Here is a 15,735-nt window from a genome sequence, read left to right on the forward strand (position 1 = left end):
TTGGCCTCACAAAATAATTTTTTTCCCCTGTGAGTACAGTTCACATGATAATAAATTATCAAAGAAACTATTTAAGGCTCTTGAAGGTCCGGTTCATATCATTTAAAACATCTATTCAACATACCAAAGAAATAAATATCCAGGAGAGGAAGAAAAAAACAACAACAACAACAACAAAACAATGAACAAAACAAAAACAACAACAAAAAACACAAATAAAAATATATATATATTTATAAACTAAACGGAACAGAACTTCCCGGGGTCTTTGTTTCCCTTAAAGTCTACTTTGGACTGTCCTACTTTATTATTATTATTTTATTATTATTATTTTTAAGTCTTAATCCGTGCTCTTTTTTAAAAATATGCATTTTTTTCCTTTTTTTTTTTTTTTTCCATTTCATTTGGGTTATTTCCTTTTTTTTTTTCTTCTTCTTCCTTTTTTTTTCTTCTTTTTTTTTTTTTTTTTTTTTTTCCTCCTTCCCCTCCCGCCCTCCCCCAACCAAAACACCCCACCCCATTTTCTCTCTCTTCCTTCCTCCCGCTCCGTCTCTGTCCCTCTCCGGCCGCTCTCAGCTGGCCGGCGCCACCATGCCCAGCGGGTGCAGTGCGTCGCCATCCAGCACCCAGCTGCCGATGCGGTAGAGGAGCCGCGAGTACCAGTGCACGCCGGTGGTGGTGGTGGCGGTGACGGGGGTGTCGCCGCCGGGGCAGATGGCGGCCAGCAGCCCCTGGAGCAAGCGGAAAGGCGCGAAGGCCCAGTGGGCCCAGCCGTGCTCCTCGATGACGGCGTAGCAGGATGCCAGCACCCGGTTGATGAGGATGGTGCCCTGGGCGGTGAGCGGGGCGTAAGCCCCCGACGCCTCCTCCTTCAGCGTGACGCGGTGCACAGCCGCCGGCAGCAGCTGCCGCCCGCCCTCGCCCAGCACGTAGACGCGCTGGCCCGGCCTCACACGGCTGGCATAGAGGGCATGGCCTCTGGCAGGCCCCAAAATCTGCGACTGGTTGTGCTGGGGGGCCACGAAGAGCAGATGGGCTGCCGTCAGCAGCAGCCGGGCCCGTGGCTGCCGCGTCTCGATGACGTAGAAGATCTTGCGGGAGCCATCCTCGCGGTCGAGGAAGGCAAGGAAGTCGCTGTAGAGCAGCCGGCCATCAGCGTCGGCCGCCAGCACACGGTCCCCGGGACTCAGGTCCTTCACCAGCTTGGTGCCGCCGTGCTCCAGGTGCACCGTGGCCGAGCCAGGGAAGCAGCCCCCGGATTTGGCCGCCACCGAGTTTTCTGCACAAGGAGAGAGGCACAGCGGGGTTAGAGTGGGCACGGGTCCCACCCATGGGTCCCACCCATGGGTTCCACCCACCCCAAACATCTCCAGAACCTCAGCCAGCCCCAGAAGTCCCCTTCCACCAGCACAATGCTATGGCTGTCCGGGTGGGCCTCCCTTTGGAGCCCGTCAGTCGCGTTCGCCTCCTTGGGCAAACTGGCCCAAACACCTTGGCTGAAAAAGCTGTTCCGGAATAAATATTGTTCCAGGAGGAGCTTTTCACGTGGGTGCTGTTTGCCCTGCACCTGACAGCTGCTGCCAGGTAACACATGGGCCTGCAAAGCGGAGCGGCTCTGCTGGAAGGAGGTCGCTCCTCCTCCAGGGGGCTGTTCCCCATGCTCAGTGCCCTCAGGGAGCTCATACTAAACAGCCCATCTCCTAGGCAGAGAACACCACGGGGCAGGAAGGTGGCTTGGACTGGTTTGTGCTTTATTCCCATGGAAAGCAGCAGGGAGAGACCCCCCAGATTTGCTGAACCCTCCTCCTATGGCCGGCACACCTCATCGTTCTGCCACTAGACCACACTGCCCCAGCTCTCTCTGCCTTCCCCCTCAGCACAGCAGTTTTTGGGGTCCACACTCCATCCCTGGTAACACCCCTGCCCTGCAGTCCCCAAGACTTCAGTTCACTCCTCTCCCCAAACAGAAGCCTCTCCCTCACCTTCCCACCCCACCAAAAGCAAGGTCCTGTCCTGGAGCATTGGTTCCAGGGCATCCCCATGCCTACGCCCAACACAAGCACCTCCTTCACGTGCTCAGTTGTTGCTGGAACTGCTCAGAGGTAGAATTTTGACACTACTAGTTTTAGTTTTGACACTAAATGTCATAGCCACCACTGCTGATTTTGAGTGTTAGCAGGAGATATAACTGTAGGTTTAAACAAATCAGAAATAGCGACAAGGGTTTAAAGTGTCTCCCGCAAATTCCCTTATGAAAGTTTAGCTTTGTGTGGTATGGTTGGAAAGGACCATTCCCATTTTCCGGACTTAGCCTAGGGACTGAGGGGTCTCATTTTCTCTACATTGGGCTGTAGTCCATGGTATGTCACTGCAGCAAGTGCCTTTGCTACAGTCATCAACATTCCTGATCCTTCCCTTGCCTTCCCTTGGTTTCTCCCAGTTACTCACTACGCCAGTTCAGAGTCCTGGTAATTTATCTCCTAAAGGCAGTCAGATTTTATATTTTGCCTCTGTGGCTGGTGCTGAAGCTATTATGATTTAAATAAACACTTGGAGTGTCTCCTAATGACTTTCTCAGGAAGGACAGGAAGGGCGAAAATTAGAATGTTATTGATTTGCTAACGACTTTATCACTTCTCCTTCAGAAACGAAGCAGCGAGATCTCCAAGGCCTCTTCAGGGAGGACATGGCAACAAACAAGCTATGTGCTTTATGCTGAGTCCTCCACTAGCAAACTACACCTTCGTACAAGCCCGCAGCAAAGGTCTGGCTTGAGCTTTGTTTGCATATTCAGGGACTTGATGAATAGATCTAGTAGTGTAGCAGCTCTACAAACATGCCAGTGAATTGGCAGAGGTGTGAAAATCTGCTTCTTTGAGCAGCGCTTGTTTGGGTTCTCTAATTAAAATCCAATAAAGGATCAGCATTGTCATTCTGATTCATGTAATAAATGCAGACACTCTTGGAAGAGAGGACACTTCCATTTTTTTCCCAGCTTCTTCCCCCCCTTTTCTCCCCCTCCCTATTTGTTCAGGTGCAGAAACCCTATGTGCCAATTCACACACATACTCTCCAAAAAACCCAGGACCTTCCAAGCACTATTTGCACAGCAGAGCCACTTTTCCAAGGCACTCAAGATGTGTATTTGAATTTTAAATGTAGAAGCTTGCTCTAAATACTTGCTGTAGCGCATTATCAATGTCCTTTTTACCACCCCTGCCTCTCCCTCCTCTGTCCTGGTGACAATAATTCAGGCCTTGGGGGAACTCTTCTTTGCATTCCAGTCTCCGGGATCATACTTTTTGCAAACAGAGATCTAGATAAAGAATCTTCCTGCCTGCCATTATGGGGGTTTAATCTTCTCATAAGATGCTCTGTCATGAAACGAGGTTTCCACAGTGTGAAACCAGACCAAGCGGGTGGAATTCAAGCCTGCTCCCTCGCAACCCGCGTGGTACAGTCACACGACCCTGCCTGACACGCACTAAATGTTACCCCAAAGTCCGCGTGTGCAGAATCTCAATGAGCAGCTCGGGGTTGCTCCTCTCCTATGAAATATACATGGAGGTGGATTAGGGTGGCCGCCTGCAAGAAGGATTTTGTGCGCCACAATCAGACACCTTGAGCTATAAAGCCCATCCTCGCTATTGAAAGGGACGTTTCATACCACCACAACCCTGACGGCTTTGAGGGGACCCCTTTGGGCTAGAAAGGAGTGGGGAGATGAACAAAAGCAGTGTCAGGCTCTGGGGACAAAGCCCTTATGGGCCTAGAAAGGTCCCGCTTTGGTTTGGGCAGCTTCAGGCTGCACCGAGAGGATGAGCCCCACTTACAGACAGGTATGGTGAGGCCAGCCAGGTTTCCCTGACATGGGGGCTGCAGGTTTTAAGGTAAATGGATATATTTAGAGAAAGCCCATTATATTCATTTGCGCCCAAGTGTTTCTTGGCACTCGCAGCGCTCTGTTGGGCCAGAGGATGCTGTCACAATGCGCTCCAGCTGCAGGAGGTGGCGACGGTGGCTGACACTCACCAACCGGTTCGCCCAAATAAATAAAAGTAAATAAATAGATAAATAAAAAGGTGCCAAACTGCGCAGAGAAAATGCAACTCGGCGAGCTGGGGATTTCTTGCGAGCTGTTCCCGGGTTGAGACAGCGTGTGGCGTTGTAAGCACAGGGGAGGAAGAAAAAAAAAAAAAAGAGAGAGATGTGTTTGTATCTGCATCTGGGAATTTCCTAGCGGCTACCGGCGAAGGCAGGGGACCACGTTATGTATTTATTTTCCTGGCCGGCTCTCGCTCCGAGATTAGCGATCGCGAGGAAGGCGTGCAGCCAGCGGGGCAGCTGGAGACGGCCACCGGGTGTTTGCGCCGAACGCGCTCTTTGGATGGGGAAAGCACAAAATCCCACGGTGGGAGGAGAAGGGTGTGTGGCTGCTCGTGGGAAGGCTGGCCAAACAAACAAGCGAAAGAAAACGCTGTCAAAAAGTGCTGCAGCTGGCTGGGCTTTTTTTTTTTTTTTTTTTTTTTTTTCCCTTTCTTTTATACCAGGGGGGCTCGAAGGCGGGAGCAGGCAGGTGCCGGCGCTCAGCCTCCGCTCCGCACCCCCGGAGGACCTCGACGGGGAGGGCAGCACTGATGGGGACGGGGAAATGGGGGGCCTGGAGGCACAGAGAAAGGTCCGGGGGTGTCCCCCCCACCTCTTACCTGCTTTGACGGAGCAGTGGATGTGCGCCTTGGACTCGTAGTACACCCAGTCGAAGCCGGCCTCGACGGCGAGGCGGGCCAGCATGCCGTACTTGCTGCGGTCCCGATCCGACGTGGTGATGTCCACGGCGCGCCCCTCGTAGTGCAGCGACTCCTCGGAGTGGTGGCCGTCCTCGTCCCAGCCCTCGGTCACCCGCAGCTTCACCCCGGGCCACTGGTTCATCACCGAGATCGCCAGGGCGTTCAGCTTGTCCTTGCAGCGCTGCGGGGACACGGGCACACAGGGAAAGGTTGCGGGGGCACTGCTGCAGCCAAGCCCGAACCCCCCCACCCCACCTCAAAAAAAAAACCCTCTTTGCACCCCAAGGCCACATCCTGCCCTCCCTCCCTAGCCAAAATCGGCTGCAGCCCCTGCAGCCCCCCCCCCAAAAAGAAAAACACCGCAGGGCGGGCTGAGCATCTCCTCCCCCGCTACCAGGGAGACAGGTGAGGAAGAGGAGGGTGAGACTTGGGGGCACGGGAAGAAGAGGGGGTGAAAAGCCAGGAGCGGGGGCCGGGATGGAGCCGACCCCTCCCCGGCACCTGCCGGGGGCTCCCCCCGCCCCACGGCTGGCTCCGGGCCGTGGGTGCGTGGATTCAGAGCCACCCGCAGGGAGCAGATTCCTGCCGCCTAGTGCCCTGTCCCCTTCCCGAGTGCAAAGTTTCTGCCGAAAGCAAACACTCGCCATCTCGAAGTCCCCCCGGAACGTCTCCCCGGGTCTTTTCAGCTTAATTCTGTGTGGAAAGGGGTCTCAGTACACGTTAACAGTCATTATGCGTTGAAGGGAGACGTGCTTTTATTTATATATATATATTATTTTTATTTTTTTCTTTCTCTCCCTTCTGCCATCACTTGTTAGAGCCCCCAAAGCGGCATGGGCTGGGAGCCTTCACCCCACTTTAACACACATCCGAGCTCACCTCGAAATACGAGCAAACCCACGGCAGAAAGAAACCAGCTCACAGAGGGAAGATGGAAAGCAAGGGAGGGCCAAGCAGCGAAGTTAGGCGAGGCAGGGATGCTACGAGGGCTGCGAGAGCCTTTGTGTGGAAGGGAAAGATTTCGGGCCCCGTGGGGAAGCACCGCAGGGTTTTTCCTTCGCCCCTCCTGAGCCGGAGCCTTTCCGGGGCTGCACCGTGCGTGGGGGACCCTGGGGGGCCGGGAGGTTTGGGGGTGGAAAAGGGTGGGGGAAGATGGGGAGGGGGAAGGGAGGGAGATGATGCAGAGGTGGAGGGGGTGAGCTCTAAATGGGACCCTAAAAGTTAGGGGGATTCGTGTCTTGGCCAAGAGGGGGGACAGGGCAGCTCTCTGCAGGGGAAGGGGCTGGCAGCCCCAAGACACGGGAAATCAGCACCCAAAGCTCTGAAAAGCGCTCGGCTACAGGTACAACATCAGAAAAAAAAATATATCACGCGTGGCCAACTCCCCCCAGCTCCTTCTCCTTTTTATTTGAGAGGAAAACAACCCACGGGTGTCCCCGGCCTGGCCCCAGCAGCTCCCCCCGGGCTCCCGCAGCCCCCCCGGCCCGCCGAGCACCACAAAGGAGGCCGGGCCCGGCCATTATTCCGGCGACACTGCTTTTAGGGACGTGACAAGGTTGCTCAACAAGAAAGTTGCCGTGTGTATATATCACGGCCATAAAAAAAAAAGAAAAAAAAAAAAAAAAAAAGCCATGCCAGCAATACGCGTCTCCCGCCGAGATACCGAGCGCAATCGCTGCTTCACTTTGGACTCTCTGGCCTGGCTCTTGACGCAAAGAGCCGGGCGTTTGGGGATTTTCAACCCAATTCCCGGCAGCAAAGCCCAACAGGACGAGGAAGTTGAGTTGGACTTTCTTTTTTTACCCCCCTTATTTTTTTTTTTTACCCCCCACCCTCGCACACCTGGAGGATGGCTGGGCTCCTCCGCTGGTTTATTTAGGGGCGAAGGACCCGGAGCCGGGAGGGATAAAGAGGCAGAAAGGAGCTCCTAAAGGACTTTTCCTCCCTTTCATACCGCCTGAGCTGGATTGTCGGAGTCAAAAGCCGTGAAGCCCAGACTATTTATTAATTCATTGGGTCGTGTGCCACAAATCAAGCCCAATTCTGTTCAGCCACCGTGAAGCTCAGCAGGGCTGCCTCCACTAACGCTTTGTGTGGAGGCAAAGTTGTTCAACAAGCCCTCTCCTGCCAGCTCCTAATCTCTTCACAAATGAATTGCTTGAAGGAAACACTTAACAGGTACCTGTCAGTGTAAACAACCTGGTGGGCTTCCTAAATGCCAAGTTGATCTCTAAATTCCTCACATCACGCACCGGTTGTGTGCCTGCATTACGCGAGATTGCGAGTTTATTTCATACAAATTCCAGCTTTATCATACTGCCCCGGCCTCCTTATCTCTTGGCCGGATCCAGCCAATGGCTGGGGTGGGGGGGAGGAAGGGGGAGCCTTCAGCAAACTGCTGTTGTCACCTGCAAAGTTGAGAACCTGACTTCCCAAGCTCTGTTTGCGTTTTTTTTTTTTCCTTCCCTCCCCACCACCCCCCCTTCTCCGGAGTTAATATTAACCAGCGGCTAATGCATTCGGCAGCTATTCTCCAAGTTTAACGATTCTATTCGGGGAAGATCTCTCCATGCTTGAAGGGCTGGCCAAGCGGGCGGTGCAGGGCTGGGGTTTAACGAGAGGGAAAGGGGACACGGCACCTCGGGGGCTGTCCCCAGACCCCTCCCCCGTCCCTGCCAGCACCGTCTTGGGGACCCGGGGCCCGGCTGCGCCTCCGACCCTTCCGGGGTACCCCCATCCCTTCTCCCCCCCTCCAGTCTCACCTCCCCAGCCCGCCTCCCCCTTTGTGTCTAAGGCACGGGCACTGAAGGAAAAAAAAAAAAAAAAAAAAGTATTTGTTTTCGTTTCGTTCGTCTGAGGGAAGTTGACAGAAGGTCAGGAGTTCAGCCGCTGCCAGCTAATGCAGCCGAGAGCGGCCAGCCGCGGAGCCGGGGAGAGCCGCGGGGCCGGGGTCAGCCCTGCTGCCCACCCCCCCCCCCCCCGGCCCTATAACCCACCTTCCCGGCCCTATAGCCCACCTTCGCGGCCCTATAGCCCACTTTCCCGGCCCTACAGCCCCTACCCGGCTCCGCCACCCGCACACACGAACCGGCGCGGCCGCGCAGGGATGCGCCGTGCCCCGGCGGGCGCCCGACTCCCGCGGAGCCTCCCTGCGGAGGGAAGGGGGAAAAGCCGAGGCGGCGCGATCGATGGGCGAGAGGAGTTCAGTGGAGCTGAAAATGCGGGAGATGCGCCCGCACGGCTCGCACAGGGGGGCGGAGGAGCGCGCAGCGGGGCGCGCAGCGCCGGGGAGGGGATGCTCCGCGCAGCGCCATGCGCGCAGCGAGCACCGGGATCCGCGCGGAGAGCACCGAGAGCCGAGCAGCGAGCACCGAGAGCCGTGCTCCCAGCTCCCAGCAGAGCACCCCGAGCCCTCAGCACCGCGCACCCCGAGCCCCCAGCACCGCGCACCCGGCTCCGCGCTCCTCCGCAGCCGCGCAGCGCAGCGCAGCGGGGCGGGCGGTGGCGCCGTGGCCGAGGCGCGCCGCCGCGCTCCCGGGGACCGGCCGATTTAAGGTGGTCGGCACGAGATGGTGCCCAGCGCCGCCGGTCCCTCGCCCCCCGGAGAGCCGGCAAACGTGCGGAAAATCAGGCCCGAGGAGCGGGGAGAGTTTGGGAAATTCCCCCCCCCCCCCAGACCCCCCCGCCCCGGCACACACACACACACGCACACCCCCTCGCCGTCCACTCCCCGCCTAGTCCTTCCAGGCGAGTCCTGTTCCAGCGCTGAAGGTGGGGCTTAAATGTATTAATATTAAAAAAGCGCTGTTGACCTATATTTGGAGGAAACCCATTTCCAGTGCCTAGATTGCATGTAGTTTCAGAAACTCCGGGATTGGCAGAGCAATTGACTTCACCGAGCTCTCTGGTGAGCATGAATAATAATTATGAGGTGACTCTTTGAGAGGTTTTCTCTCTTTCTCTCTCTCTTTTTGCATAAAATGGTTCCGCAATCTGATTCCACCCGAGATCCAATATTTACCCAGTTGTAAACCTTGTGCCATCAGATTTTTTAAAACAGAAGGTGATGCAATGCTGATAAGTTGCAAGTCCCTCCCCTATGGAAGTACCAGAGCATTGGCGGCGAGCATCCTTAAAGAAATATCAATATATTTACGCTCTGATGGGCACAATTGCAAATGATGGTATTGCAATACGAGCTATATAATACGGAATCAGGAGAGGAATGGTCGATCCGGCTTCAGCTGCCTTTTGTGAGTGCACGACTGCATGCCTACTAAATTTAGAATACGCTCGCGAGGAAGAAAAAAAAAAAAAGAAGAAGAAGAAGGATAAAATGAAATGAAAGAAAAAAAAAAAAAGAAATAAATCAAATAAAAAGATCAAGTCAGCAGGCGCACCAACCGAGGACTACGCTTGTAATAATGAGTGAGTGGCCTGGCGGTCACTATACACTTGGGGTCCTCTGAGCCGTATGCAATTCGTTTGATCAAAGTGCATCCTTGGGGACAAATGCAAACAGCAATCGCTAAACCAAGTTACAGGGAACGCCATGGCACGGTAATGACTGTAAGTATCACACAGATCCCCCACCAAATATATCTAGCCAGCTCCAGCTCCAGCCCCTGCTAACTTGTCCTGGATAGATGGGGTTTACATTCAATGGGGGAAACTAGCCGAGTTTGGAGGGGCGGGGGGAGGAGGGGGAGAGGGAAAGGGGGGGCTTTCAAAAATACTAAGACAGATGCGTCCTTTAGGATTGCTCAGAGAGGTTAACAAACACAAATACAGGTATCTCTGTGGCTCTACCTGAGTCATCAGTCTGTCAGCTCCCGTGTTCTCTTCATCCTTAAAAATAATGTCAGGGTTGTAATTTGGGGTTAGTTCTTTAAATCTCTCGGAGTTTCTTGTGATCTTCCCTTCATATCTTCCACTGGCCCCTAGGGTCTTCTCTGCCACATTGGGAATAAACTGCTTATAGGCTAAAGGGGTCAGCTTTTTGGGGTGTCTCCTTTTTCCAATGCCCCTGCCTGGTCCACAAGTCAGCCCAGAGGAGACTAAAAGAGCGCAGATGAAGCCCACCAAGAGAATTCTTGTCAACAGCAGCATTTCGTCCATTGAATCCAATTACTTCAAAGCTCTCTGTGCCTATCCCTGGCTGTCTCTCTAGAGCTCTCTCTCCTCCTATGTCCTTGTCTGCTTTCTGAATCGTATACTATCCACCGATCCCTAGCAAGACAGGTGCTGGAATGGCAGGCTTTAGGTCGCTGATAACGGAACACATCGGAGTTTGGTCGGGAGACAGCAAGCGAGAGACAAAAAGGGTCTGATTTTAATGGTAGCAAAGCAAGACGCTTGTGAGAGGAGTCTGCCTTTAGTTCTATATTATAGCTGCCAGGGCCGAGAGCTGATTGGCCAAGGCGAGACAAGCTTGTCTTCTGATGTTTTAACCCTCAAAAAGGCAACAAATTCTTGAAAGATTTTTTTTTTTTTTCCTTTTACCTGAAGGGCTTGGAGCTGAAAGGGGTGGAGATTGCGCTTTCTTGGGATAACATCAATTACACGCTGTTTTTTTTTTTTTTTTTTCTTAAAAAAAAAAAAAAACTTTCTTGGCAGAATGGTACATTTGTCAGCAAGAGGAACAGATGCCTCTGTGAAATAAAAAAATAATAAAGAAATAAATAAGATTAGCGAGCTGCCTCGGTGCAAGGCAAGTTTCTAAGGGCAGTTGCAGGGAAATAAAATGCCGAATTATCGGGGAACAGTGCAAATAGAAACGTACTGGGGAACTAATAAAGCCCAGGGGAGGCATAATGCCATTTAGGGGTGATCCCACCTAAGTGGCTTTGTAACAGGTTTCTGCCCCCTGCAAAGAGACGTTGCTCTCCCTCATAAAGCCACGCATTTTTAAAACACACTCCCCTTTTAGCTGATAAATGGCTACTTTGGGGGGAGAAACAAGCCAGTCTGATAGGAGACGGCAGCTTTGTGAAGTTGGCGTGTCTGACTTTGTATTCCACAACTGCAAAGTGGAGGGACCCAAGAAGCATTTTCTTCAAAGACCAGAGCTACCACCCGGTTTAAAATAAGGTAGTACCTTGGGAAGTGCAGGAAAAGTCAGCTGATTAAAAATAGATGGTCTCTTGAGCACGCTGGGGCTGTATTCTTTGTTTCTTTGCTCGAAGTCGAAGAGGAGCGTTTTAGACTCCTACACCTCCTCGCGGGGTGTCATTAAGTTTTTAAGAAAAGCGTAGTGTTGAAAGCATCCGCAAACACAATTAACAGAGATCGATCCAAGCAAAGTGAATGGAAAAGGGATAAGTTTAATGTTAAATTAATTGTTATCTCATGCAGCGTGGCAAGTGATGTCTTTATCCCGATCTCCAAAAGCTACTAATCAGACAAAGGTGTTGAAAGACGAACAAAATTGCAGAGATGGGGCTGATAGAGCAGGTTAGACAGAAAAGCAGAGTCCCTTATGAACAAACACTTCTGTTCCTGTAAAGGGCTCATTTGCCTTTGCTCCAACATACAATTTATAGAAACTCCAAGTTTTTAAAGAGTTCTTAAAATTACCAAGATGACATGCTGAAGTAATTCAAAGTCCACTCTTTCGGAAAAAAAATAAAAAATCTACTTTATTTAAGGAAAAAAAAAATGCAGCTCTTTGGGGCAAGCAATTATATGGGAGTTTTCCGGTCTGTGATATAGAGCTGAGTCGTAATCAACTTAAACCACGTGCAAATGGACTTTAAAATTAGTTTTTAAGAAGTACAAAAAAGTTGTATATCCGCAAACTGCAACGAGCAGGACAACACGGACTTTCAAGGGACAAAGTGATCTTTTTACGTAAACTTCAGGAAAAAGCCGAAAGAAGTGGTCTGAAACTCTCAAAGCGACTCTGACTGGTGCTCTTCCCCCTTGTGCAGCGTATTCTTTTCTTCTGTTATTTATGCTTCTTTGTAGAGCTTGAGTGAATCATTGATTTATCATTCCCAACTTTAAACTTGGTCGTTTTAACTTGGGAATGGGTAAAAGTTAGAAAGCCAGTAGCTTGTCTTCTAGGTTTTTATCAACCAGCTGAGCTGCAGAAACAAGTTGTATAACAGCTAAATACCTGCTTCACGCTATTAAAAAAACAAACTGAAGTTTTATCTCCCCGTCTGCGTGCATGTGAGAAGACAGATACAAGGAATATATAATTTATACAAAAGAGGGTATGTTCTTTTGATGTGGTTGCTTAAACAGCATGACTTGATATAACAGTTGATTAAACAGTGCCAAGGAATAAAAGCTACTCCTAATGGTGTGGGATCCTGCAAATCTTTTATCACCCCTCTTACCTTGTCCCCCTCCCCAAGGAAAGATGATCGATATGCCGGCCGCTGGAAAGGGAGGCTTTGCAGCGAAGAAGTATTGAGAATAAGGATAAACTCCCTCATTATCAGATTGCCATATGTACAAAGCAGTCACCCAAAGATTAACAGGGAAGGAAACGCAAAGAAGGAATTAATTAAATGCGAGCAATAAATGCACGGGGAGGGGGGGAAAGGGAGAAATCGGGAAAAGTTGGAACTGGGGGAAGCTCGAAATCACCCTCCTATCAAATTAGATGTGAAAGAAAGCAGAGCTGGGGGTGGCTCTGCTCAGTTTCAGCGCAGGCTGCGGCTGCCCGGGCCGGGAGCAGGAGCGGGGCCGGGCCCCCGGGATGCGCCCCGCTTCTCCTCCGCGCCTTCTCCCGGCTTTGACGAGCTCCCCCGCTTCTGGAGGGGGTTGTGGGGGGCTTCGCAATCGCCAAGAGACTCCCAGCATCGTGCACACAGCCCTCCGACCTGCCTCCTGCCCCTGCTGCAGGGGGATGCTGCGGGGAGCATCGCCGCACACATCCCTGCCTGCACCTTTTGGCAAGCAACGCCAAACCGGGCAACAAAACCAGCCACCAGGTCGGGCACTGATGCCTTCTTTAGAGGAATTAATGCCTCGGTTTGGATTATAAAAATCAATGCTTTGTCCTGTTGTCCCCAAAACCTGCAGGCCGCTTTTTTTGCTCTCTGAGGAGGGAGGTCAGGGCCTGTCCAGGCCCTTAGGGGGGCAGTGAGATGCTCTGCACCCCTTTCCCATGCCCTCCCACACCAAAGTCCTCACAAAGAGGCCCCCAGAGCCTCCCTGTGGCTGCCCAGGTTGATGATGTTCCTGGCTGGGTCCCTCTTGGAGGTGCCACTGGGCTGCCCCGTTGGGCCTCCAAAACCCTGTTGGGTGGTGGGGAGCCCCTTGGGTCACCTTGAACCCTGGTCCTCCTGGGTGCAGCAGGCACTGGAACCATGGGCACATCCAACCTTAATCCCATAGAGTCCTCTTTTTCTTGCTCTTGTGTGCCACAACCACATGGCCTAGCTTTCCTCACTTCCTTCTGGACTCTTCCAGTGGCTCTGCCCAACCCATCACATCTCTGAGGCTTCCCCCCTGCCCATGGGGCCATACACGGGGCCATGGGATTGTGCTGGCCTGGGGATATGTCTACTCAAGTGCCCCATGTACACTTCACGTCATTAGCCCTTGCTGCCATCCAGCAATATCTCCATTTGAGAATCTCAGTTATTATTTACTTATTTACTTATTTATTTTGAAATCTGGACTTGTCTGCTGTTCACTTTGCATTAAACCAGGGAAGGGCTCAGACCTCACAAGTGATGTTGCTCGTTGGCCAAACTTTCTGAGTTTTCTTGCACTGATGTATTTTTTTTTTCTTGATTAATTCCAAAGTACAGGAAGTTCCCTTCAGAAAACTGGAGAGGCAGATCTTTGCAGATTTTAAATGGGTCTCAATTACTTATCACCCTTAACAGCCAGCTTTAGAGCTCACCTTTAATATATGACTTATGAAATCAACTACCACTTATGAGAGTGTTAAAGCTTCATTCTCATAGCCTTTTTTTGCACCTGTGATGTTTCCCAAGAAATATGGCACCTGAATGCCCATCTACAGAGAAGAAAATCTGAATAACTTCAGTGAAAACAGAGGTTACGATAGAGTAAAACTGGTGTAAGTGGCAGGAGAATCAGGCAGGCTTTTCATCTTAAACTTTGTTTGTTTCTTTTATATACCCCACCCTCCTTCATAAAGATGCTAAACTAGTTTATTTAAAGGAGTTGTTCATCCCTGTTTGCCTATCCTGGTGGTATTGCAATATCTCTCTTTAAAATCAACTTAAAAATTTCACCTTAGAGTTACAGGCTAGCTGGCAACTATTCCTTTATAGTGAAAAGCAGAGCAGGTCTTATTCTTAGGAATTTCCCTCCAAAAAAAAATCCTACAAAACTTGAACCCAACAAGAACAACAACAAAACCCCAGCAAAGCCAAAACCCTGGCACCAAAGAGACAAATTAAGCTCATATTTTACCACCCATTTCAGTTTGTCAGCAAAAGTCAGGGAGTCACACAGCCGAAGCCTAGTATCTGCTCCAATACATCCCTAGTCTGGCAATAGTCTATAGGCATTTCTGCCACAGGAGAAAACATTATGAGTATACAGACAGACAAAACCCAGTTTTTCAGAATAATTGTATCTACAGACATTGACTTTGCAGTTTTTATATATATCTGCTTGTATATTAATGCATTGGCTCGAATTTGGTCAATAAAGCCTTCTAAAAAGAATATAGGCAGCATTATTCATAAGGATTATTCTATATGTTTTTTTTTTTTTTTTTTTTTTTTTTTTGTGTGTGTGTGTGTGTGCGTATATTTTCTGTTAACCCAGTTCTTGAAGCAGAGTTTCGCACAGAATTTCTTACGCACTTGTCAGGGCAATACGTGCTGTCTAATTATACATATACAGTGAAATCCTTAGATTTCTCTTCCGGGTCTTTTCTCTTTAAGTAACTCAGCCTTTTTTTCCATACGAAAGCCCCAGTTAGGAATTATTATCGTTTCTTTTTCCCTTCCTGGTTTGTTATCCACATCACTTTTCAGCCACTTCCTTCTGGTCATGAGTGGGGGAAAACCCCAAACAGGGCATTTTAATCTATGCAGTACCGATGGGAGGGAAGCAGCCGCTAGGGGAGCTCGACGTTGGGAGCAACCTCCGAGCATCTTCCTCACGGCTTGCACAGCTTTTTGCAGTCCCCAGCAGAGGCAGCTGGAAAGCAGGTGTTAAGTTAAAAAAAAAAAAAAAAAAAAAAAAAAAAAAAAAAAAAAAAGTAATAAGCTCCAAAACTTGTTCGTTTAGTTTGTTGCCTTTTTTTTTTTTTTTTTTTTTTTTTTTTTTTTTTTAATAGCACATAATTTTATAACCAAGTATTTGAAAGCCTTTTTTCTTTTTGTCCCTCTGTATACCTTGAATTGGTGTGTGTGCATATATGTGTGGGTGTGAACATAATCAAGTGCACAGGGGTGAGAAGTTGTCATGGCACATACTTCTTAAGTTCCTGGTGACCCATATAAATAAGAGATATTGAAATATAGCTTCTTAAACACCACCCATGAGTACAAGAATGTTTAATTTTTAGTCCCACTTGTTATGTTGACTTGCATTTCTTGGTCATTGGCAAGTTACTTAGATCCAATATTTGCATCATATAAACATTGCTAGGAATAAACCTTCAAAGGAAATTATCTATCTCTATATATTTGTTGTTATAAAAATTGTTAACTGGAGTATTAATGGTTAGTATGTTAATTTGGGTGTTGGCTGTATATCTGTGGAATTTATCTGGGCAACTGAGTCAATGATCATTAGAGGATGTGGGTGTATGAAGAGCCAAAATAGATTTTTTCCATGCAGATCAATACTAGCAGGTTCTTACTTGGCTGTCTTGGGGTACCACCTATTCTCTAATGTATCTCTGAGTTTGAAGAAGCTATTTATTTTATATATAGCAGGTTTGCTCTCATGGCTTTCTCTTCTGAGGATACTATCTGCTAATAAATTGTGTAAGTTTAACATA

The 15,735-nt window shown here is 50.0% G+C and overlaps 1 protein-coding gene across 1 annotated transcript; it reads right to left on the reverse strand.

Moving 5' to 3' along the window:
* Positions 1–551: 551 nt before the first annotated feature.
* SHH (sonic hedgehog signaling molecule) lies at positions 552–10,295 on the reverse strand. Its single transcript, XM_082755056.1, has 3 exons — positions 9,597–10,295; positions 4,707–4,968; positions 552–1,279 (listed from the first exon to the last, which is right to left on the reverse strand). The coding sequence occupies exons 1-3, from the start codon at positions 9,903–9,905 to the stop codon at positions 573–575; spliced, it is 1,278 nt and encodes a 425-aa protein (XP_082611182.1). The 5' UTR covers positions 9,906–10,295; the 3' UTR covers positions 552–572.
* Positions 10,296–15,735: the final 5,440 nt, after the last annotated feature.

Source organism: Aythya marila, assembly GCF_965140915.1.
Source record: "Aythya marila genome assembly, chromosome: 2".
Classification (NCBI taxonomy): Eukaryota; Metazoa; Chordata; class Aves; order Anseriformes; family Anatidae; genus Aythya; species Aythya marila.

Coding starts and splice junctions, on each gene's coding strand:
- SHH (XM_082755056.1), bottom strand. CDS start 9,905: ATGGACGAAATGCTGCTGTTGACAAGAATTCTCTTGGTGGGCTTCATC. Junction 4,969..9,596: donor CTGACAGACTGATGACTCAG/GTAGAGCCACAG, acceptor GTGTCCCCGCAG/CGCTGCAAGGACAAGCTGAA. Junction 1,280..4,706: donor CCACTGCTCCGTCAAAGCAG/GTAAGAGGTGGG, acceptor CTCCTTGTGCAG/AAAACTCGGTGGCGGCCAAA.